General features: G+C 36.4%; 1 protein-coding gene across 1 annotated transcript in view; it reads left to right on the top strand.

Annotated features, from left to right (window-relative positions):
* The window catches only part of LOC122805933 (extracellular calcium-sensing receptor-like), a 52,185-nt gene that overhangs the window by 22,010 nt on the left and 5,102 nt on the right, over positions 1 to 25,073 (top strand). Inside the window, exon 4 of the mRNA XM_044076177.1 lies at positions 6,808 to 7,035. Coding sequence (XP_043932112.1) covers positions 6,808 to 7,035 — 228 coding nt within the window. The remainder of the gene's footprint in view (positions 1 to 6,807; positions 7,036 to 25,073) is intronic.

Genomic DNA, 25,073 nt, shown 5'->3' on the forward strand with positions numbered 1-25,073 from the left:
ATCCAAAGGCACAAGAATCCATCTGTCCACCAAGCATGGCTGCTAGGATGTGTGGAATAGAATTTCTCTAGCTATCTGTTTTGAAAGGAGGTGAAGAGATCTACTTGAAGAGTTCCCCACATCTACACTAGATCCTGGAACAACATTGCTTTGAGTTTCAGTGGGGGGGGGGTCTTCCTAGGATCTGCTTAGTCTGCTGCCACAAGGTTCTACTCTGATGGGATGCATGAAGCTTGAGTCAGAGAATACTATGACACAATCTCCTTACCCATCATTGCCAACGGGCACAGAGGTAAGATCTCAAACCCTCCCTGTTTGTTTAGCTACTGAATCACTGTGGTGTTGTCCATAAGCACCTGGTGAGGAACCAGACTCCCCAGGTGATGACAAACCTTTAAGACACAAATCACCACCATAATCTCCTTTATTGAAGGGTTTCCCCATTTACACAGCTCCCCACACAAAGTTGGACAAATTTGTTTGGGTAGATTGCAAGGTATTGGAGGGAAAAATGCAAGTCATGCATTGACAATCAACTGTTTTCTCCACCACTGTAACTCTTGTCTGATGAATCAGAGCTCCAGTAACTGGGTTTTCAGATAATTAACATACTAGGTCCAACAATTTTGGACATTCCATTGAATTTTTCTCATGTGAAGATGAGCCAGTGGTATTGTGAGAATCATGGATGCCATCATAGGTTCATGGGTATTTACTAGGCTATTAACCACAAGGGCCTTTTTAAGCTTAGCCATCCATACCAAATCTCTGACAAGTGCTAGTACCCTTAACAAGTGTAAGCAGGGGCTTGGAAGGTGAAACATTTACAAGCAGGGACCTGTGAGATGAACCATTTACAGGTGGATTGTGTCCATTGGTGACATAGGTACCAAACCAGGGTTGAAATTCCTGTTCATTATTCAATTATCTAAGTTACCCTTGAATTGGGTTAGGGAGGAACTCCGCTTTACATGGATGGGGAGCCTGTTCCAGAGAGAGGGTAGTCTCTGGGATACATACTTGTCTCTCCAGTAGGTCCTTTTTATATCACAGACAAGGTTTATGTCTTTAAAATGGGTAATTCTGGTGCTGTTCATTTTGTGGTTATGCAGGAGTCCTTCAAAGTGAAGTCTGACAATGCTTTGTATGGCAGGCATAGATCTCCTCTCAACAGCTTGTAGGAGACAGAATATAGGGATAGGGCCTTGAGGCTGTCTGCATACATACATACAAATGTTTCAAGCATGGCATACATGCCCTTCTAGCTTGCCAGTATACCAAAACACTTGTTCCCATAATAAGTGTCCAGGCCGTTCTTATAAATATCTACACTAGTACTTACTTTAATATAATTTGGTAGTCTGTTCCATGCATCAACTACTCTGTCAGAGAACCAATTAGTACACTTCTCATTCCTATAGAATCTTCTACACAGGTTGTCTGATGATTCTCTAGTACTTTTTGATAAACCCAAACATTCCCAGAGGTAGTTGTCCTTAAATGCCCTATATATCTGAATAAGATCTCCTCTTAGATATTTGTAAGAGACACTGTACAAGTTCAGATATCTTAGTCTTTCATAATAACTTAGATTTTCACATCAGTGAGTGTCCTTGGTACATTTCCACTGTACTCTTTCCAGTTTACTCATGCTTATTTTCTTATAGGGTTTCCATATTGTTATTCCATACTCAAGTTTGGATCTAATGTAACTAACAAACAATGACTTCATTATTTTTAATTTCCTAGACTTTATAAATCTTTTTAGACAACCTATAGTTCTATAACTATCATTAACCAATTGGTTGATATGATTAGAAAAACTCATAGCTGAATCTACCCATATAACCAGGTCCTTAAATGAGTCTACAGTTTCAATCACCATGTACTGTATTAAATATTCACCTTTCAGTTTATGTCTCCCAAATCTCATCTGCTTAGTTTTTGATGTATTTATCAGCATATTATTCCCCTGTGCCCAAATGGTCAGTTTAGTCAAATTATTTTGCAGACAGCTTTATCTGTAACACTTGTAATCAGTGTACTTAATTTCAGGTCGTCTGCATACAGACTGTAGAGCACCTCAGATGAAAAAGTTAGGTCTGAAAGATACAATGTAAACAAGTAAGGTCCTAGGACTGAGCCCTGTGAGACACCCTGACTGCAACCAAGGATTTCACCTGTCCAGTTGCTGTATGATACTTGCCATGTCGTATTTGTAAGCCATGCAGCTATCCATCTTATCAAGAGTACATCAACACCTAGTTGTACTAATTTATTGATCACTGTTTTGTGTATGACCCTGTCAAATGCTGAAGTTAACTCTATATAAATTACCTCACAGCATAATTTTTCATTCATAGCTGTTATTATATTGTTATAGAACTTAATGTTACAGGTGGTAATAGATCTATTTTCAACATATGCATGCTGCTATATGGTTTCTAGTCCCAGTTCTGACAATAACTTATCCAATATTACCTTCTCCATTAATTTTCCACAACATGAAAGTAGACTTAAGGGTCTGTATGATTCTGGGTTTGTCCTACTCCCCTTTCTCTTAAAGACAGGTTTAATAAATGCATGTCTCCAATCTTGAGGAATCTCCCCATATTTATATGACCTAGTGAATAACAGGTATAATGGTAGTGTAAGTTCTTGCTGAAGTATTCTCTGGTCATTGTTACTAATTCTGTCTCCTTCCCGTGCTTTGTTTGGATTCAGTTTGCACAGTTCATTTTTATATAATCTAGGAAATGTCACTTATGCCCGTATTCTTTTAGTGAGGAACTTCTGTGAATGCTCCAATTGCTGGATATGGCTACTTAGGTACATACCAAAGGGGCATTGTACTCAATGATAGGTATGATGAATGCCAAATACAGTGGAACAATGACTTCCATGGACCTAGATGTCATACCTTTGTTTACAAGTTACACAACATAGAATGATTGACCATCAAATGTCTGCAGTAGTGAGAAAAGTCTAGATTATTGTCTATGTCTGTCCCCAAATCCCTGACTACTGGGTCACCTCTTAGGGGCTTGTTTTCAATATGATAGGTAGTAGGGATGGTTGACTTCCCAAAGGATACCATTATGCATTTATTGGCATTTAGTTTTACTCCAAGAATTTTCAGGAAGAAAATTCCAGAAACACCATTTCATACAATAAGATCTCGTCTTTGAGAAGAAATGCCATTCTTTTGTTGAAGTTTATTAGATACTCTAGAAAGATGAATCTTTATAATAGTGTCAGGCATGACTTCTGAAGGTTCAGCTTGAACCCTAGAAGGGAGAGTATTTTAAAACCTTATCTAATGATTCCAAACACCTGGACATAGACTCTGCAAAAATCAAGACGTCATCTAAGTAAAAGAAATGTGACTGATCTGACAATGGGTCACTATTGGACCAAGACAAGTTGTAAACACTCAATGAAGAGGAACAAGATAGCCCAAAGGACAACAGAGAAAACTGAAAGTGAGATGCAAAGTCAAAAAATCTCAGATACTTGTGGAAGTGATGAGCAATGGGGATATGATGATAGGCAGCCTTTAAGTCCAGGGTCACCATGATGCAGTGTTTTAGCAGAAGAGCAGATACTGTCTATAGGGTAACCACCATGAACATGGGAATCTTAATGAAGGTGCTCAGAAAGGAAAGGTCCCACAATGGTCTCCACAAAAGTTATTTTTTGGGAGCCAAGAAAATTCACGAATGAAAACTCCTCATTATCACTGGGGGTCGCAGTGGTTCTTTGATGCATGAGTCCAGCATATGTTGGAGAATAGGAGGGAATAACAAAGACTGGTCTGACAGATGAAGGATAATCTCCTTGAATGAAGGAGGGTAATCTTTCTACTACCATTTGTACCCCCTGTCTACAGTGCTGGGAACCTATTTGTCAAAAACCACTGATGAAACTGTCTCCTTTTTCAAAGTCAATTTTAGAGATGAAGCACCGAGAGGGTAGCTTGGAAAAAAATGGGTGCCCCATCCCAGCATAGTCATAAGTTGAGAGTTGAGTTATAATTTTTTGGGAAAGAAACCCTATTTGTTATGCTTAGCAGAGCTCTTGTTTTTCTGTTTCCTCTTATTGCCTTGATTCTTTTTAGGCTGAGGCTTTTGTTTAAGAGGCTGCTGAAAATGAAAGAATTTGGGATACCCCTTGCATCAATTTACCTCTGTCATCCCAGTGTTTAAGGATATGTTTCACTGCTGTACCAAACACATAATCAGACTCAATAAGAGAATTCAAAATCTCATTTTTGAACTCATCAGAGAAATTCTGGCTGTGCAACTACACATACCTCCTCAACACCACAGAAAAAGCTGCATTCCTAGAAATAGTTTCAGCACCCGTCAAGGCTTTCTTTAATGCATGTTCTGACATCTGATAAACATTGGAAACAGTATCCTTGACAGACTTTTTGCTCAACATGCAAAGATGCTGCAAACTCTTCTAAACTATGTATGCATCTCAATACAAACTGCCACATAAAATCAGTGATAATTAAATATGTTAAAAGTTACCATGCTTGACTGGGGCCAGCGTCTTTCTCTGAGATTTTAGCCACTTGCACAATTTATCTTGAGGGACCAGATCTGAAGAAGATATGGTCTTATTATAAACAATAGCCAGGTAATAGATGCAAGTTTTATAGACAAAGAGGATTGGAGACCCAGCATGTCCTTGAATATTTTGAATTTCCTAAACACTTTGGGACCACACAGGTCAAGTCTGATATGTATTGCAGGTAAATCATTTGCCTTTGCCCACCAATATGGTGATCCTTGAGTGTAAATGTTCAGTCAAGAATATAAGTGGTGCAATTCATTATAATTTTAGAATTCTAAATCAACCCATTTTCATGAAATGATGCATTCCATTGGGTGGCTTCGGCTATTGTTTATTTATGAACTACTAATCCTTAGGTATGGAGAATTCAGCAAAAACAGCAAGAATGAACAAACGGTTTGTCAGCTCAAATATTAGTTTCTTTGCTTTCTCTTTGAATCCCCTTGGAAAGAAATAATGGCAAGGTGAGAGATAATACTAGTGGGTGGCACAAACCTGGGGTCATTATGATTCAAGTAATCTGTTCAACATGTAAGTAATCACTGCAGAAGCACATAAACCATAGAAAATTATATTATGAAGTAGCAGCTCTGAAACAAAAAGCACCAAGCAAGTATTTTTGGAAGAGTGCAATTGTCCCTGCACTCCTCAATGTGTGGTCTTTGCGCCCACAACCTCAGTTTCTATATTTACAAACTCTAGGATCACACAAACTCAGTGAAAGAGAAAAAGAGATAAATCAATTATTAAGCAAAGTAAAACTCAATGTTCCTTCTTTTCTGATTCCATCAATCTGAAAGGACAAAACAGCATGCATTTACAATGCAAGCTTTGATGTATCACAATGTTTACAGTAAAACATGTTAATATTCTCACTGCATTGTTTTATATTCTGATAAAGGGACACATGATAAAGCTTACATTGGAATATTGGATCTGTATACATATTTTGCAAGTTATTCAAAATTCAACATTTTTCTAAGCACCTCACTGTATTTTTAACTCTGCTCATCACAGTATCCCCATTCTAACAGTAATGTGGCTTCTCTATTTATTCAATTTATTCCTGTACTGTGGATTTACTGAATTACCATCCTTTATGTATCTCTTTACTTTGGAACCGTATCTTCTACAAAGTACTTGGGTTACTGGAATCATCTTCTTACTAGATCTCAGATATTGTACAGTAAATCTATATCCCAATTGCTATAAATTTTATGCTGTCAGGTGGGCATTGTGCAATGCACTATACAGCATTAAACTTGAAAGATCAGCTAACACAAATAGTAGCATTGATAACAGCAAAAAAAAATGATCGTAGTTAGAAACCACAGATCTAAATGTATAAAGGTGATAGTGCCCTTTAGGCCTTTCGTGAATAACTATACACAATTGTGAAATGAAAAATAAATGCAAAAATTATAAGAAATATAATGTAATGTGTATAGTTTTGTCAGTGGGCTCCTGACATTCAAAAACATGTCCATGACTTAGAAAACATTTTTTTCTCTTCAGCTATGTCTGAAAAGTTATTTTTAATGAATTCAGATATTGAGGTACTAAAGCATATTGTTAGTATGTGAGACGTTATACACAATGTTTTTCAGAATTGACGTTTGAATATAGTAAAATAGACCACACTGGGGGAGATTTGCCACTGCTTAGAAATATTGGGACTAATTGAAGTGTAATGCATGGTTTCTCTAAAAGGGCATGGCTTAATGTAGAAGAAAAAGTGCAGCTTTGTATGTGACAAGGAAAAGAAACTGTGTATTGCAGAATGTCTTTTAACCAGAGCATATTGTCAGCAAGGTGGAGAAGGAGGCAAAATTTAATTTGCTGGTAAATAATGTAATTAATAATTTGTAACTTCTCAAACATTATTGAAATTATGGTTCCACTCAAGAGAAATTCTTTGCCACTTTTAGTCAACATTTTTTACCATGTATATTTTTAGATTTGCTGTCTGAGATTAAATACTGAATGCGCTTTTGATTCTGCATTTAGACGTTTACTATATTATCGTTTTTCTCATTATCCAATAAGAAATTTTAGATCAAATCTGAATGAAATGTCCCTAAAACCTTTGTCTATTACCTTACATACAATTGGTGACATGTTATATTTGGCAGAAGGTAGTATAAATGCAATTATAAGAAATTACAGCAACTCTTTTACATTAAATTGAAGCAATATCAGGAATGACACTTTTTCATAAATTTTTAGGTATTGCACTATATGAAGCATACAAGATTTGTTAACAGTGGTGGTGAAGAGATATTTTATGATGAATACGGTGACTCCCCTGCAATTTTTGATATTCAGAACTGGCAGATACTTCCTGATGGTTCTGGAAGATATGTCAAGATTGGTGTGTACAACTCCAGTGCACAGTCTGGTCAAGAACTTGTAATCAATCCTGGTGATATCCTTTGGGGAAAAGACTTTCCAGTGGTTGGTGGCAATTTTATATATATTAAAATTAATTTGATGCAACATTTTGTGACTTACTCAATGTTCTTGTGGCAAGCTTATCAAAGAAAAGTAGTTTCTTTTGAAAATGTTTTGCATAGTTTCTTTGAAATCTGTGCCTTGCCCAGTCTAAATAGTAGAATATGGTTAACAAATTGTGTTTTACTCACAGAGATGTTGTGTGTCTCAGTTGTTGCTGACAGAACAACACAGCATCATTAGCTACTGATGTCACTGCTTAATGCTGCACCTAGAGGAAAGGCATATGCCTCACCCCACTGTAGCTTTAAATATTGGGATAAGGGTTACAGTTTTTGCATCATCTATATACTAGTATGTGTCAGTTAATGTACTAAAATGATCACAAATAAAATTATCAAAACATGCACATATCGAAACAAAATACAATTCTCAAATCAAACTTTTTTCATGGGGTGACAAGTTTTCTGTACATCCCTTGCTGATATATATTCCCAATCATATATCACACAACGTATTCCATATCCAGTTTGTATCATCAGCTTATTGAAATCAAAATCAAGCAGGTAACACTCATTCAACAATTAACAATAAAAATAACCTGCAAAAGCATCTGTCAGCAGACACTCTGTGGATCAAAACAGACTTTTAATCTTTATTCCATACGACATTGCATACAGCTGGGCACTTTCAATCATCTTTGTCTTTGATAATATAAATGGAAGCCATACATGCACAAGTATGTGTGTGTGTGTGTGTGTGTGTGTGTGTGTGTGTGTGTATATATATATATATATATATATATATATATATATATATATATATATATATATATATATATGTATATATGTATGTATATATATATATATATATGTATATATATATATATATATATATATATATATATATATATATATGTGTGTGTGTGTGTGTGTGTGTGTGTGTGTGTGTGCATGTGTGTGTGTGCATGTGTGAGTCTATACTGAAATGTTGAAATGAACAAGCATCAAAAACACAGCTAATCAATGTTGGCACATCAAAAATATATTTACCAAAAAAACAAAAAACGATCAAAACAACAGATCACAAAATAGAAGCAGCTTTCATTTGAGAGTGCTGACCCAAAACCTTACCACTTACTTCAGGCATGCTTTGCTTGAATCATAGTAATATTATTGAAAGGGTTTTTCCTAAGGTAAGGTGTAGGGTTCAAGTTGGGGTCATGGTCAAATTCAGGGTTATCATGCATCTGTATGGATGTTCCCTCCCTGCCCATCCTTACTACTGTGCACTAACCCTAATCCTGCTGCCATCACTAACTCCAACAGTACACATGACTTCATCTTTGGAAAACCCTTGATGTAACACTATCACTACACAAGAGACTCATATACTCACCACATGCAGCAGCACAAATGCACCACTGTAAATCTATCTCCTATGCCTGTCTTTACTCTAACCCTAACCCACAAATACTTGCACATACACTCCCATCCTTGATGCCAAAAATTCCAGTATATATGAAACCTTTGCCATGAAAATCCCAAACACCAAGTTACATCTCTCCAACATACTCAGTCTTCGTCCTTTTAATATTTCCTCACTCAAGAAAGACTGATTTTGATTTCTTCACTTTTTAATTTCTCCAAATCTTTTGGGTTTCTAATACCATGATGGGAATGGACCCCATTCCTAAGTCAAAGTACTATTAAAGTTCATGAAATTAGTATTGTTTCAATTTTTGATGTCAACCAAAGGTGCTCTTCAAAGCACCCACAGTGTGCCCAGTAATGACTCCTATAGTTCGTACACGGTTACATATCTAAATATGATTATAGATTCTTTTTTATAAGATCTGTTGCTCCTACTACTATTGGAGCTGACTGGCTATCTTTCTTTCACTTACTTCACTGTGTTGATCAGCTGATACTGTGACAGACTGAAGTGGTCTACCTTACCTTATTATATATATGCAGATATTATGCATTAGCATTACCAAGTGAGCTGCTTTTGATTGTGGGAAATAAAAATACTTTGTATGCTTTCATATTTGCTGGACTGTTTACAGTTATAAAATATTAATGAATATATCTAGATTAGAAATCAGGATATAAGACTCTGTCTGTCCATGATACAAAGTTTAAGTAAAAAGTGCTTTGTCCTTCAGAAAAGACTATGTTTTTAATAACATAAAAAGTTGTGTCATGTTATTTTTTACATTTTTCTCCCAGTCACATAAGGTTCCATGTTAGTTTAGATTTATCTACAGTATGAACAACCTTTTTAAAATTGTTCTACAGGACTATTTGTATTGTTTATTTTTCACATAAAATTAAAACACTGGATGTTGTTGATTCAAAGAAAAATTTAAGGGTTTGATTGTAATTTAAGTAGTTTGTGTACTTCTATGAATGTTTTATAGTGATATATTTTACAATGTAATGTTTTCTTTTATATTATTACTGTAGTTATTAAATACACATGGTAGATGATGAACTGGCATTCTGCATTACAACCAATATTTATTTCATTTTTATTTTGTTTTTGTTTTTTTTACTGGGTTTGTCTAATTGGATTTAATCAAAAAAATTTCAGTGGAGGTCTGGGGAGAAAAACTTCAATATATTATACACATTTTAAACAGACATTCAGTAACCACATGAACAGACATTCAGTAACCACATGAACCGCCATTAATAAATATACATTAAAAATTACACATACGCCAACTGAATCTGTGAAAGTTCTGACAATGGAAAAAGTAGCAAGTAAATGTAATTTAGACAATAATTTATGGCTAATAATACAAGATATAAGACAATATATCACAAACAGATTAGAAACAATGCACCCAACAATCAAACAAAAAGTTCCTAAACTTACAGAATATATGCTCTCCTTTATAATGCAAACTGTTTATAGAAGAGGTAGTTTATCAAACATTTATAAAATAATAAAAAAATGAAATTATATCATAAAGAAAATTTGGGGGACTATAATAAAACTATCAGTAATGAATTCCCTAGTGATACTGATAAAAATGTAAAACTTGTTTCTGCAAAGCAAACAATTCTTTCTTTACAATGAAAGCTATTCCCATGGAAATTTATTCATAGATATTATATAACATCACACAAAATGAAACTAATATTCAAACAAGATATTGGATAATGGAAATCTAAAATAAAACTGAAAGCAGATTGGCAACACATGTTCTATGCCTGTCAACTACTTAACACATATTGGGTAAAAATACATTACTTTTACAAAGAGTTTTTAATGATAAATTTCAGTTGTTCCCAAAATAAAAAAAAATCACTTCTAGGAGCATTGCTAGACATTGCATGTAAATAATGATACATTTCAGTTGTCTAAATCATTGATTTTATGTGATGCTCTTGTACCTCAATGTGTTCCCAGAACAAACAATTCACTTCTATGGGCTTTGCTAGCCATTACAAGTAAAATTATAACAACAAATTGGAAAAGTGAGAATTCTCCCACATTTAAAGAATACAGAAACATCAGATTGAATGTATCATAAATGGAATTATTCACTATCAGAATAGGAACAGAAAGGATAACATCTTATTACAACTCATGGCAAAACATGAATGAAAGATTGAAGAAAAAAGATTGTAATATTTCATGAAATGTTTATAGATTGTAAAGATATAAAGCATACTTGTTAAATTAGACACCCATGTAAATAGTTTTGTTTGTTGTTTTATGTCTGTTGAGGTTATTTGTTGTAGACCTGTACAAATGTATGCAAATATTATAAAGATATGGAATAATACAATTTTTTTGAAAAAAATCAATAAAAATATTTAGGAAACAATACACATTTGCTAATTAAATTACAATCTTGTGAAATAAAGGTAACTATTACAGTATAACATACTTATGCATTTAGTAGATCTTGCACATTTAGCATTTGAAGATGTGTATTAGTGTATTTGTCAAATTGATAATAAATCTTGTGATTAGTACTTAGAAGTTTAATGAAATTGATGTGATGGAAGGAACTCTGTAGTGCAGAAAATGTTAATGTTGCAGTTAAGAGGTGGGACATTAAGCAGTTTCAGAGATGAAAATATAAGGCTATCATAAGGGGTATATTAGAAGTATAGCAGTGGTGCAGCATGCAGTGTCATATGTATTCGGCTTAGAGATGCTGGTAAAACTATTTAGTTATTAGTGAAGACTGTAGGCATAGTATGCTTAATAAAGAAAAATGGTCTGATGATACGGCAAGTTAAAGACAACAAGTGGCATTAATCCTGGGCATACACCAGAGCAAATCAATTGATCTGATAGCTGAAGTTTTACTCGTATTTTAAAATAGTTTATATTCTGAGTGGATTTCAGTGGTAGTGGATGTGGTTCCATAATTTACCTTCACTATTTGAATATAGAGTCACCTACAGTATTACATGGTTTGGTTATAATGATCAGTGATTTTATTTTTTAATGCAAAATTCTACTGGGGAGTGTGCTGTATTGAGTTGTTAAGGGCTGGGAAATTTTCTGACTTATAGTTCTGTCTGTGTACTGTAGTTAGCTTAGAGTTAGGTGATGTAGTTATAACCAGTTTAACTAGCTCGCTGAGTGCTAGGCAGTGGTGTGTTCTATTGTTATAATTTACTGCAAAATTGACTATGGCTCATTTGAACAATTGTGAGACTTGAAGGTTAGTGAGGATTGGGACAGCACTGATGAGAGATAGTAAGAAAGTAAAGAAAGTAGACACTAACATCTTCTGGTAATGCAGTTGGTTTATACTTTGTATAATGTACCTAGTTTTTTTAATGGTATGTGATGATGGCATGATAATGGTGTGATCGTGGTCAAATTTCAACTGATTATCTATGATTATACCCAGAAATTTTGTCTGGATTTCATGTTTTATGATGGTGTTGCTGGCAGAGGTGATAGTGAATAGTGTTGTTTTGGTAGGCATGTACTTTGGGGTAAAGAACAGTAATTTAGTGTTTTTATGGTTTAGAAGTAGTAGTGAATTATTTAGCCATCAATCAATATGAAGTATTGTTGTGTAAGATCTTGGAGTTTAGACAGAGCATGGGCAGGGCAGATTATGGTTGAGTCATCAGTGTGTTGAACTAGGGCACCATTTTTATAGCAATGTATAGATCATTGATGAACATGTTGAAAAGTATGGGGCCTGACACAGGTCCTTATGGATCACCAATAGCTTCTGGCAAGAAGGTGGAAATACTTTTTACATTTCACTCCTTTTGCCCTGTTTGAGAGGCAGCTATGGAAGGAACCATTGCAGTGAAGAGTTAGTGACTATACTGCTTCTTTTCTATATCCTATTAAACAAACTGGCCCACAGCCCACCGTATTTAATTTTATCAGTTGGTGAGACTCTACCACTGCTGGCATTCATTTCTCCAGTCTTTATACTAGCAAACTAATAAGAACTTCCCATTCACTCACAAGGGAGATGGGTTGATAAACAGAACGATCACTCACGAGGGAGATGGGTTGATAAACAGAACGATCAGCACTACCCTGCCGTCCCGTCAGAACAAATACCACATGCACCTTATTGAAAGAATCAAGTAGCACATGTGATGCTAGCTTCACTAAAACTATTAACGCAATTAACAAGGAAAATCATCCTCCCCATAGCTTTGTTTTCCATTTCATATTTTGAAGCACCCCCTTCAGTTCCTCTATACTGAGTTCCTTATGATTTCCAATATAGCAACTTCTACCATTATCCCTATCCACACCTTACCCTTTCTTCCTGTGTGCAGTTAAACCAAGAAAAAGTTTGACCTATGTACTTCAGCATAAACATCTTCCATAATCTGTCTAATTACATATTCCATCATTTTCATGAACAAAACTACCCATATAGCCCTAAGCCCTAAAGCCATGTGCTCCTGTTCTTCCTCTTTGTTTCCATTCCACCACCCTTCCCAGTCTACCTCACACAAAAATTTTGCCTGTGACACCTCCTCACTCCACTTTTATATTTCCTACTTTGGCAAACATAGTTTGCTGTGCTTAAATGTAATATCCCACTTCAAAAATCCCATCTGGGTAAGAATAAGAAGTGCAAGGATAAGAAACAAGCTAATTGCTTCTACCATGGCCTAACTATGCATTTTTCCTCTGTCAGACAGTGTCTTTCATGTATGATTAACTTATCATTGATTATGTCTTTACCTGCATACCACTAATGTGGTTTTCACTCAAGGAACCAAACAAATTAGTTACTAAAATATTTGTGTAAACTACTATACATACCTTTTGTCTGTCCTCACATTGTGATAACCTCTACCTCTCCACTATCTAACATTCTGACTTTGCAGCAGCAAAATATTGAATAGCAGAACAATTTAAAAGTGATTGCAGATTTATCTTCCCTAGATTCTTGACAGCCCAGCTAGAGTTAAGGCCGTAATTCAAACCATGATATAGTCCACCAAATTTTCGTTTTGGCTATATTCACATAAGGAGACTTTCTCTCCTCAATGAGTCTATGGAGGGGCAGTAAGTCCTCTGAGAAAAGGTATGCTCCACTTCTTGTGAAACTAAAATTGTTGGTACAAAAATGTTTCAAAGATTTTGAGGGAGTTAGTTATGAGATTTTGGCCCACTATCAGTCATGATGTCAGTTTGAATGGATTATTTCCTGGCAGGGTAACATTCTCACATAGTAGGTTTTCAAATTTAAAGGAGCTTCTTAATATGAGAAAACCAGAAGATGAAGGAATTCCGTTAGGGTGTTTTCCTTGTGAAAAATGCAAAGTATGCATTAGAGTCAAGAATTTAAATGGTAGTAGAATTAACAGAAGGAAATATAAAGCTTTGGGCAGCTTTAATTGTTGCTCATGTGGAGTGGTGTATATTATTGGCTGTGGGTGCACACCCACTAAGTGGTCTGTTGGGCAAACTAAAAGGATTGTTAAAATATGTATAATGGAACATATGGGGGATATAAGGAATGTTAGACTGGAAAATCATGTGGTCCAGCATTTCCATTCAGCACATAGTGGCTCTGATGCCAGTTTTTTCTTCAGTGTTTTGGCCAAACCTCATTGTATCCAGGGTGATGATTTTGTACAAAATTGTTGCAAATGGAAAACAAGTTTATTATTAACTTTGGAACATTATATCCAATTGGTTTAAACTTAGAAATAAATGTTAATGTATGACATTTAAGTTCGCAATTTGAAATATCATACGTATTGTACATTTATTGTTGATGTAATTTTTACATTGTATTTAATATTGTGTAGGCACTTGGCACGTTAATGGTGGGGCATTGTTTTTAATTGAATGAAGTGTTAATTGGTGCTAATTTTCTTTGTATAAAAAGGACTGTGCAATGGTGTGTATTCATTCCCTTGAAGGCAGTGGCTGAGGTACTAGGTAGCACCAGTAAAGTTTTTTGTAGTCAGCTTTGGCTCCGTTTGTTTTATTTCACCTCCCTTTACTTCCCTAAGAGGTTGGCATCAGCAATACACTCTGCCCTACCTCAAGCAGCACCTCATGATTGTTCTTGTTTACACCAGGGAAATTTAATCAAAATCTGTACCCAAGTTTCTGCCCCTATATCCTGTCACAAGAAGGGTGAGTTTATCCTCCCATGCCAGCACCTTAGACACCCTAGTGGCTAATCAAACCTAGATCACCTTGACAGTATAAAGGGCCTTATCCTTATACACTGCAGTCTTGGATCTTATAACACAGTCCTAAAAGACATTTCTCTTGGAAATGATTGTCCCTCAGGCTTCTGTTAATAGTTGCTGCTGACTGTGCTAAGATCCTTGCAGTTTTCTGGTGTTTTCCTACCCCCTCCAAGCAACAGATCTATGCTTGCTGTATTCCCATCCTCAGACATTTCAAGAGTGGCTGCTGATCTATTAAAAACATAGGTCAATGGATCTCATAACACACTGGCTAAATGCTTTACTTTTCATCTGGAAAGCAGCTATCTAGTTCATGTGCTGTATCTTCCCGTAGGGAAGCTAGCTCCCTGTATACCCTCCCTTTCCTAGCACCTATCTACTACTCTTCCATCCCTGTCCTACCTCACACCCAGCATGGCATACTTCCCTTGCTTTCCTGGTAAACAACAAAACCTCTGTAATAAATTTTCCCATTCTTGTTAGACATCCATCCCATCTTTGCTCAGACTGGCCAATTATGTCCTGTCTTCCATTCATGTTGCTATATACCTAAAGAATATCTTTGTCTTTTTTGACCACTTCTGCCACCTCCATTTGGAATATATTTTGCCTTCCTTCACCCTCATTTTGTCCCTGATTTCCTCATTGCTCTGTGTCTTCAGTGTCCCAACCCCTTCTCTTCCAACTCATGCGTGTCCTGCCTTTTACCTTAATCGACAGAATCTCCCTTCTATGTAGTCATGCAGGACTTCTCTTTCTGCTTCTTTCTGCCTATTTTTCAAACCCATGTTCTTAGCCCTGAGCACTTCATCCCTCATCCATTCTTATTGCTTATCCCTTTCCTCAATTTCTTTCCTAGACCTTAAGCTCAGCTTTCATCATCTGCTCCAGTATCTTGTAACACACTTCCTCAAAATCTCTCTCTGTCATCTTTATCTTAATATTCTAACTATTGCAATCCATTTTCAACATTACCCTGCAGAGTACATGGTCAGGGCTGACTAACGGCACCTTAACCTGGATATCTCTGATTCCCTCCACCTTGTTTTAGACCACATCCAGACTTCTGCCATTTACTTATACATCAGTTATTTGAACGCTAATGGTTTCAGATATGAATCAACTCTTTCCCACTCTCTATAAAGCAGCTTGGAATATCCCAATCTGATCATGGAAGATCCAGATCTCCAATAAATAAAGCCCTCTTTCTACTACCCCTCTGATTTATTTCTCATTTAGTCTCCCATCTTCTTCTCTTGATGTGTCTTGTTGCTGATACTACATATTAGTCCAACAGCATTCAATACTGTTCCACTAATTTAATCACCAAGTCACTCATTCTGACCCTTCCTTTCCTTTTTTCTGATACTGTCCTCCTTCTGCCATCAGACCTCACATTTCATAACCTTCTTTATATATATCACTACTATATCTCTGCCCCTCCTACACACCATGATTTAACCCCCTAATGTACTGTATAATGTACTGTAACTTGCAAATGAATGAGAGTCATTCTGAAATAAATCCTTCCCTGAAAAGAACTGATACATCAGTTAATATGATGATAATAAATAGCAAATTGAGAGGATAGTTGTTGATGTATATATAGATTCCTGTAATATAGGCAGAGACTTGATGCTTAATTAATTTAAATCATTCACTATATAAATGTGAGATATTACTCTGACTAGCTATACTCCATTCCAGACTAAATGGCAGACATTTTCAAATTATTCTCTTCCTTACAATTCTACTTTTTCTTTCTTTTTTACCTTTTCTTCTTCTGACCAATGAAAAAGCACAGACACATTTATTTATATGAAAACCACTGGAAAAAAACGATTTAAGATTTTACAGTTTATTGAATGCACTAGTATACAGTACATGCGTAGATTTAGTAGACAATATTATAGTGCAGAGCGAGTAAAATATAAGTTTTAGTGCTTAAGGTGAAACCTGAAGTAACATTTTTTCTCTTTCTTTAGTAATTCTTCAATGAAGTTGGGAAATAATTCCGGCAAGGAAGAATTCTTATTACTGCTCTTTTATTTATTTCCTAGACGTATCAGTTTCTTGAACAGAAAGAATTGTATAATGGGTTGGGAAGGTTGCCTAATGGTTAAGGTGTTTGCCTTACAAACACAAGGTGCAGGGTTCGAGACTCACAAGGGATAATTGGCTAGGCTTAAAATGGCTTGCAAGGGCAGTTAGCGTAGTACTAATCTATGAACCTATGAACCTATAAGGACCAACTGTGCATTTCCCAATTGAATGTGACAGATAGCACTTCCAAATGATTTTCTGATGTCAGTGCATCATCCTCTAAGATATAGTGACAATTAATATTTAAGTTGGGGATATGGAGGGCCTCATCTACATGGGTGCTGTAGATGATAAATCCCTGCTTCACATAAAAAAAAGTCTTTCATCTTTTCCCGGTTAGGGGTCGCAACAGTGGAACTCTGGTCCGCTAATGATTGGCAGTGAATTTTTACAGTGTCGAGTTGCCAGCCCAGTGCCCAACCTTCAAAGAAGGCACACCCACACATGCACGCACACACTGGAGAACCTCTTGCTGTGAGGTGACAATGCTAACCACTGTACCACTGCGGCACACATAAAACAACTTAGAAAATGTGTTTTTTCCTGTGTATTTGACATTCCATCTTACAATGTTACATCAGATATCCCCATACCAACACATATTAAGGGATGAGCAAGGCACAGTCATCTTCAGCTGGACAGGTTGGAGGGGGGGGGCACAGTGAAGGATGGCCTGTAAAGTCAAACTAGATGGCATGCACAATGTGTCTCATGGAGGCACCTGCAGAGGCAGCATTTGCCATAGGTGACCCAATAGCACCATGTGTTCCATCTCTATGTACTTTGTGTCATGCCACTGTGCACACATTGCATGCTATCATTAATCCCATGAAATACACTGCAGAATGCTGTGGGTAGCAGTAGATTGCACCATCTTCAAAATGCTAAATGTTGCAGCCATATGAGGGATGGCCATGGAGTCATGGCAGCACCTTTCCTCTATGTTGGGTATCCAGATTTCAGAGGCAGTGCACATTTTGCATTTTAGATACTGTGCACAGTGAGGACTCACTTAAGGCCCATGCTTGACTCTCAGGTCATACCAGACATGCCCTTACATTTGCTCATCTCATACATCTTCAGTTCCTCTGTAATGTAGCAAGTTGGTGACTCCTCCTTCTGTGGTTTTGTAGACAGTGCCACTGTGTTATCAAACCATGCCACTTACATGTTGCCGTAGTCCTCAGCCACAGGTGTCTGCTGATATCTGACCTATGTTGACTCTTTGTGCTGGGGTCATCCAACAGTAGAACCTGTGCAAGTAGGAACACACATGACACTATTGTTTGTTCACATGAATATGTCCCTATTCCTATAACTTCCTGTGGCATGTATAATACTACATTTTATAATACAGACACAATATACTTTGACAAATATGCATAATAATGCAGCTTGTGGAAGTTGCAGAACAGAGATGCCTGGAAAGCTATATATTCAGGTGGATCACAGTCACTCCTTGTTGTAAAACATGAAGTTGAGTGTACTATACTGTAGTGCAATGGACATGACTACCTGAGTGCTTGCCAACTGACAGAGGGTAGTTATTTCCACATCATCTCATACATTTAATCCACCTCCAGGTATGAGTTGTTACTCCCCCAAAACAGCAAGTGAGACCAGAAACTGCACCTTGCTATGCACCTGCCTGACACAATGTCTTCTATCTTTTCTTTTGCATGTAGTATCATATTAGTAATATTTTGTGAAGCATGTTGTAGACTCTTATTATGGCTGTCCACAGCATTCAGATGCTGCACTAGTCCCTACGAAATCTGGTCTCATTTATACTTGTCTGTGAAAATTGTCCAGTAGGTACATGACATGTGGGGAGGGCCTCCAGTACCACTTCATTCTCTTAGGTAGTGATCTTTTCCAGGTGTTGCCACCCTCAGCTGGGCATGCATGTACATGTACATAGCTTAGAGAAACATCATCCAGAAAGTGTGTGTATATGAGTGTGTGTGTGTATGTGTGTGTATGACATGCTGCGGGAAAGCCAGACCTATTCCCACAGACACATAGTCCGTTACAAGTTTTTATCAGCTGCAGTTAGGACCAGGTAATGACTTCTACTCCAAATTACATGCCACATTCATGTTGAAACGTATTGTCCTGGACCCCCAACCCCCGTGGAACTGTCCTTTACAACATTACCATTGTCCAAAGCTGCCCCCTGCAGTCCTAGGTAAATAGTGCAGTACCATGAAAGTTTCCTGGATTCCAGGTTACATGTGTGTCAGAACACCTTCTTCAGTGTAACTGACATCCACCACAGAGTTTATCATTTTGTTGACGAACTTTGCCAATGAGGACTCTGTTCTTAACTTGTAATTCTGCAATTCCACAAATAGCTTACTAAAATTCCTGTATTCCACAGCTGTATATTAATGAGTGGTGTTGCACAAAAGAGCACTGATGTTTTATATCGTGCTAAAAAGGGCCAATTAATGTAGTGGTCTTGCTAAGAATGGTTCTTACTGTCATTGTTTCTGAACTGCTGCCACAGTGCATTGTACCACCCAAACATGCTGTAGCTAACCATGCACATCACAATGACCTCATACCATGTGACCAGCATGCTCAGTCATATGTCCTGTGTATGTCTGTAGTGCTGCACCATTCATTATTGTAGTGCAGCACTAGCGACTCTCAGTTGCACCATCATCCAACACAGCATTGTGTGACATATGATCCAAAAACATGCATTAGTGTGCATGGAGCTACCATTTTACTCTTTCAGCAATCCTCATTGAACTGCCATGGTTAATTCAGGCACTTTGTAATGCAGGGCTCCATGTGTTAAAGAGGGCAAGAATCTCATAATCTTTCTGCACACAATCTTTGAGGAACATCTGCTCTGGCAGTATGAAGGCCCCTTATGAAAAATGGGTGCTTGGCATCACCTTGCTAAGATGTTGAGTGATACCACCACCATACACCACTCTGCTGAGTAGTGCCAGCATTAGTACAGTGAGATGATGTGGCACCACACTATTTACTTCATCACTGGGAACCAGAAGTTAGGGAGAAAAAGAGAGTCGGACTTTTACTGTAAGATTTGCTCAGTTGTTTTGTCTTATGCTGTCTTATGTTTTCTGTCCCTACTGAGGATTGTATGCTTTGTTCTTCAACAGCAAAGGGGCAAATGCTTTACAAAGTTACACTTCAAAGAAGGCAGGAACAAATCTCTCAGAAGTGAATGTGTATGATCTGTGGAGGATTATAATAGAGGTAATTCAGGTGGTCATCTGGGGCTCACAGCTCCAGGGTGGTGCCCATAACCAGCCAAAGAAAGGAATTTTATTTTGAAAGCTTTACTGTGTTCAGCCATGGTAATCACTCTAATTAGCATATGTGCTAAATGTAAAAAGTGATAGTGACTGATCACCATCTCATAAAAAAAAAAAAAACAATAAATGACAGTTGATGTGGCACTCTGTCCAGCATATAAATTTAGAAACCATGTTACAGATGATGACTAAATGACAGGCACTGGGAGTAGTTTAACTATTTGCCATTTTATATTCATGGTGCCTAAAATTTTATTTAATAAAGTGTCTTGTGGTTCACTAGTCAACATTTTTCTTTTGGTATTCATTTAAGTAAAGAAATGTTTCTTTGCTTAAAAGAATATATAAATAGACACCTACAGCATGATCCTATGTAAAGTCCTGAAGCTTTCTGTTTATTACATTCCTATGATTCATTGGAAGAACAGTGATTAAAAAGCCAGTCTATATTAAATAGTGTGTGGACTATTGCAAGTGGAAGTGGATTGTCAGTTTTGTTAATGGGAGTTAAATATATATTTTCTTTTTGACATGTAGACGACCAGGTTTTATGTTGAGGGGTAGCTATGCTGTTATTAAAAGCAACATGTCCTCTTCATAATGTAAACTTACACATTAAGGGCTAGTGTACATTTGTATAAAATAAAATGGAATGATTACTTTTTTTGCAATATGCTGGCAGGCAGCCACAAGGGAATTAACTATGCTGTGTATGAAACCAACATGACCTCTTAAGTCTGGCATTAATGACTAGTATGCATTTGTGTAAAATAAATTGGAATATCTACCCTCCCTCTTTTAATATTATGTCAGGCAACCACACTGGGTGGGAAATAGCTGTGCTGTGGATGAGAGCAATTTGCCCTCTTTATTTACTCAATTTAAAATCTGGCATTAAGGGCTAGTGTTCATTTCTGTGTAATAAACTGGAATGTGTGCACTTTTGACAATTGTAGTATGAAATAAAGTTGAATCTATTCCAAACATCACTTGATGCCCATGTCTTTGCCTACTAGTTTTTGCTGTGCAGCTTACACTATTGTTGTTTGACTACCTTAAAAACTGTTTCTTATTTGAATTAAATAAGCTCAAATACCGACTCCCTGAGTACTGTTTGTATGAAACCAAATTGAAAATGTTCCTGACTTTCCATGGTGTCCCTGGATTGCCTCATATTTTGGTCTGTGCCTCATAAAAGTTTTTCTGCAAATGATTAAGGATTGAAATCATTAAAGAGGGGCTGCTGTGAATGAGAGCATTGCACCCTCTTTTCCTTTTCCTCAGGTTATATTCTGGTTGTACAGGAGTTGTGTGCATAGATATGACATAAGATGAAATAGTTACTCTCTGGGTACTGTTTGTGTGACACCACATTGCAACTGTTCCTACTTGTGTAATATGCTCCTGACTTATTTTGCTTTTGGTTGCCAGGTTTGTTTGACTGGGTTTAGACAAAAACCCGTTTCAGTGAAGGGTCCAACATATTATAAACATTTTTATCAAGCATTCAGTAATATACATGTACAGACATCAAGCAGTATACATTAACAATTATACATTCATTTGCTAATTAGATTGCATTCATTTAAAATAAAGGCAACTATGACAGTAAATATTGAACACTGAGAATCTGAAGAGGTGTATTAGGGGGTCTGTCAAACAGATAATAGATCATAAGATTAGTGCTTAGAAATTCAAAGAATCAAATCAAATAAATGGAGGTAACGGGAAGAAGTAGGTACGACAGAAATGTTAATATTATAGTTAAGAGGTTAGGAGGTTGGGTATAAAGCAGTTTTTGTATATAATTATGTATATGGCTATCCTAAGGTTATATTACAAGTATAGAGGTGAGGTGAGTAGTAACACAAAACAATGATGATGGCTGAGATATGCTAGTAAAACTATTTAGGTATTGGACAAAACTAGTTGTGGGACATAGGATTCTGAATGAAAAGAAATTATTTGATGACATGGGAAGCTGAAATTAACAGCAGTATTTATCCTGGAGATAATACAAGAGCTTGATAGGTAAAGTTTTATTTGTGTTTTAAATGAATTAACATTCTAAATGGGTTTTAGTAGCAGTGCAATGTGGCTCCATAGCTTAGCTACACTATTTGACTATAGACAGTTATTTGCAGTATTGGATGATTTGGTTTATAGTAATTACTGATTTTTTTTTTCTAAAGAACAAAATTTAGTTAGGGAAGTACTGTTGAATTAAACTGTTAATAGTTAGCTAATGCAGTACTTTTAAGAAGTTTAATTCTCTGAGGGCTAGGCAGTTGTGTGTTCTGTTGGAATAGTTTATATCAAATTTAGTTGTTTTATCATAACATTGCTCAAGTCTGGAAAGCTGTAAAACTTGAAGGTTAGTAGAGATTGAGGCAACATAGAGGAGAGATGGCAGTAAGAAAGGAGAGGCTATATATCTTGTAGCTATCTGTATAATGTACCTAGTTTTTATCAGTTTTTTTTAATAACATTTGATACCATGGGTCATGGTTGGCTTTGACTTATTTTACTCTGAACAGTGTGATTAGAATACCTCAGAATACCTCAGAAGATTTCATCGAACTAAAGAGACAGCATCACCTAAGGGGAGAGTCTTTAGTGATTCCTAGTTACAGAGTTGCAGTGTATTAATAAAAGTGTCTTTATGAAAAGCTGTATGTTTTTATTTATTTATTTATTTATTTTACCAGGATGTAAAGATGGGGATGATATTTTATCTAGCTAGAATGTTAGCTCTATCTAATCTGAAAATATTGTAATGTTATAGGTGTGTGCCTCATATAAATGTTGTTTTACGTGTACCTCATAAAAGCTGTGGATATCTGGCAAATTCCTGGGGAATGCAGTCAGTAACTAGGGGGTTGTTGAAAGGAACTTATCCATAAGTTATCATTTGCCAACTTATAGTCTAGCTATAATGGACTGTTGTACAGAAAGGAAAGCCACATTGCTGAATCTGTGAAATAAGTTTTGCTACTGTTTGCGTGAAACCAAGTTAAAACTGTCACTGATTTTGTAGAATGTCCATAATATCACCTCATTTTGATCTGACTCTTGAGCAAAGATGTTGAGGCATTTTTTTTTATCTCAGTCTGAGCTGTACATAATAAAATGGTTGCTAACGTCCAGGTGGGTAGTGGATGAAATTAGTTTGTGTTCTTCTTGTTTTCTCGGTTAACTACCTGGCTTTGTAGAACTAATGTGCATTTGTGTGAAATAATTTGGAATAGTTGTGTGCTGGCTACTATATATGTGAATCAATGTTAGTTTTCCAGTTGGGACAGAGGATTAGCGAGTTGTTAAGGAGCTGTTAATGAGCTGTTTTCTGTGGTCCAGTGATCCAGTGTTTGATTCCCACAGCCTACATTGTGTGTCTCTGAGCAAGTCACTTAGCCAGATAGCACTCCTGCACCAAATCTGAAAAAGATCCATGGAGATCAGTGGCCAACCCCACTTAGCAAATGCAGATAAAACAAAATAAAACACATAGCTTTTAACAGTCCCTGAGTTTGTGACGTGCCTGATTTTGCCTCATATTTTTGGTTTCTTCCTCATAAAATTTGTGGTTTTCTGGCAAATCATTGATGATGGCAGTCACTAAATAATGGCAAACACTATGTATGTCTTTCAGCTTATCCTGGTTAGGGGTCACCACAGTTGAACTCTGGTCCACTAATGATTAGCAGTTGACTTTTATGGTGCTAGTTGCCAGCCCAATGCCCAACCTTCAAAGAAGGCACACCCATTCACTCACGCACCTACCTGCATGTCTTTATATGTTATTTGACCATGGGGAGGATATGCAGATTCCACACAGAAGGCACTAAAATCTTAATTTTACTAACATTCTAAGAAGATAAAAACAATGTCTAAATTTGTCAGTGAGTCTGGGTCTTTGTCACTTATTATGTTTTGTGATTACCCTGATTCTTGCTGTAAAAGGTTAAGGGGTATAATTTTGTTACCAAAACCAAATAAAATGTGCACAACATCAAGTCACATAATGTCATACACTTTTCAGGTATATGGAAGATATGAATTAATCATGTTGGACTTTTACTTTTGTTAGAATTATACTAACATTACATACTAGTTATTTTTACTGTGTTTAAATCAGCATCAAAAAAGTCTATGTAGTAATTTTTTGATGTGACCCATGCACTCTAAACTAATTTATACAGCGCTTACCAAAGGAACATATATTTTGAACTCTAGTCTATATCTATTCTAATATTTAGTTTAATCTTTGCCTTCTGAAAGAACAGGACAATGCTGGATTATATTAACACTTCTCACATAAGCAAAAAAAAAAAAAAAAAGCAAATAAATAAAACTGCTCTAAACTCAAAGATACTTTTTGAATTTTTAATTACTTTAAATCCAGTATCATTTTACTCATTATTGAGTTATTTGTTTGTTTTTTTTTCTTAGCCTCAGTGGTAGAAGTGGGTGTTAACCTCAGTAGTACCACCCAGATGCTCGTTAATAAAACTGCACTGTAACTATCCTTGAGTCACTTGGCATGAAACTCTAATGCCAAATAATCACTATTCCTTCCAGCACTAAGTGACTGTGACTTGATAGGTTTGCAATCTTCTCTTTACAGCGGTCATAAGCTCCCCTTAGACTATCCATGATACTGTTCTCTCAGTGACGAGAACTTTAGTCATTACATGACTATAACTAGATGTTGCTTTCTTTTGCTTATGGAAATATATGTTTGTTCCCTCTTGTACCAACCAAACATTGCCTAAACTCATGGTTATGTACCAGCTAAGCAACCTTGATTACAAAATACAGCATAACAATCTCATCTGTCTTTATTATCAATTACAATATGCTCCCTTCTTTGTTCATAAATAAGCCAAAACTACTCCAGACTCAGATATTATAAGAAACTAATTTATACCCATTAAATTCTAGCACCCTGCACATTCATGTGCATAAATGCATTACC

This window comes from Protopterus annectens, chromosome 7.part0, assembly GCF_019279795.1.
Source record: "Protopterus annectens isolate FY-2018-M chromosome 7.part0, PAN1.0, whole genome shotgun sequence".
In the NCBI taxonomy this organism is placed as follows: domain Eukaryota; kingdom Metazoa; phylum Chordata; order Ceratodontiformes; family Protopteridae; genus Protopterus; species Protopterus annectens.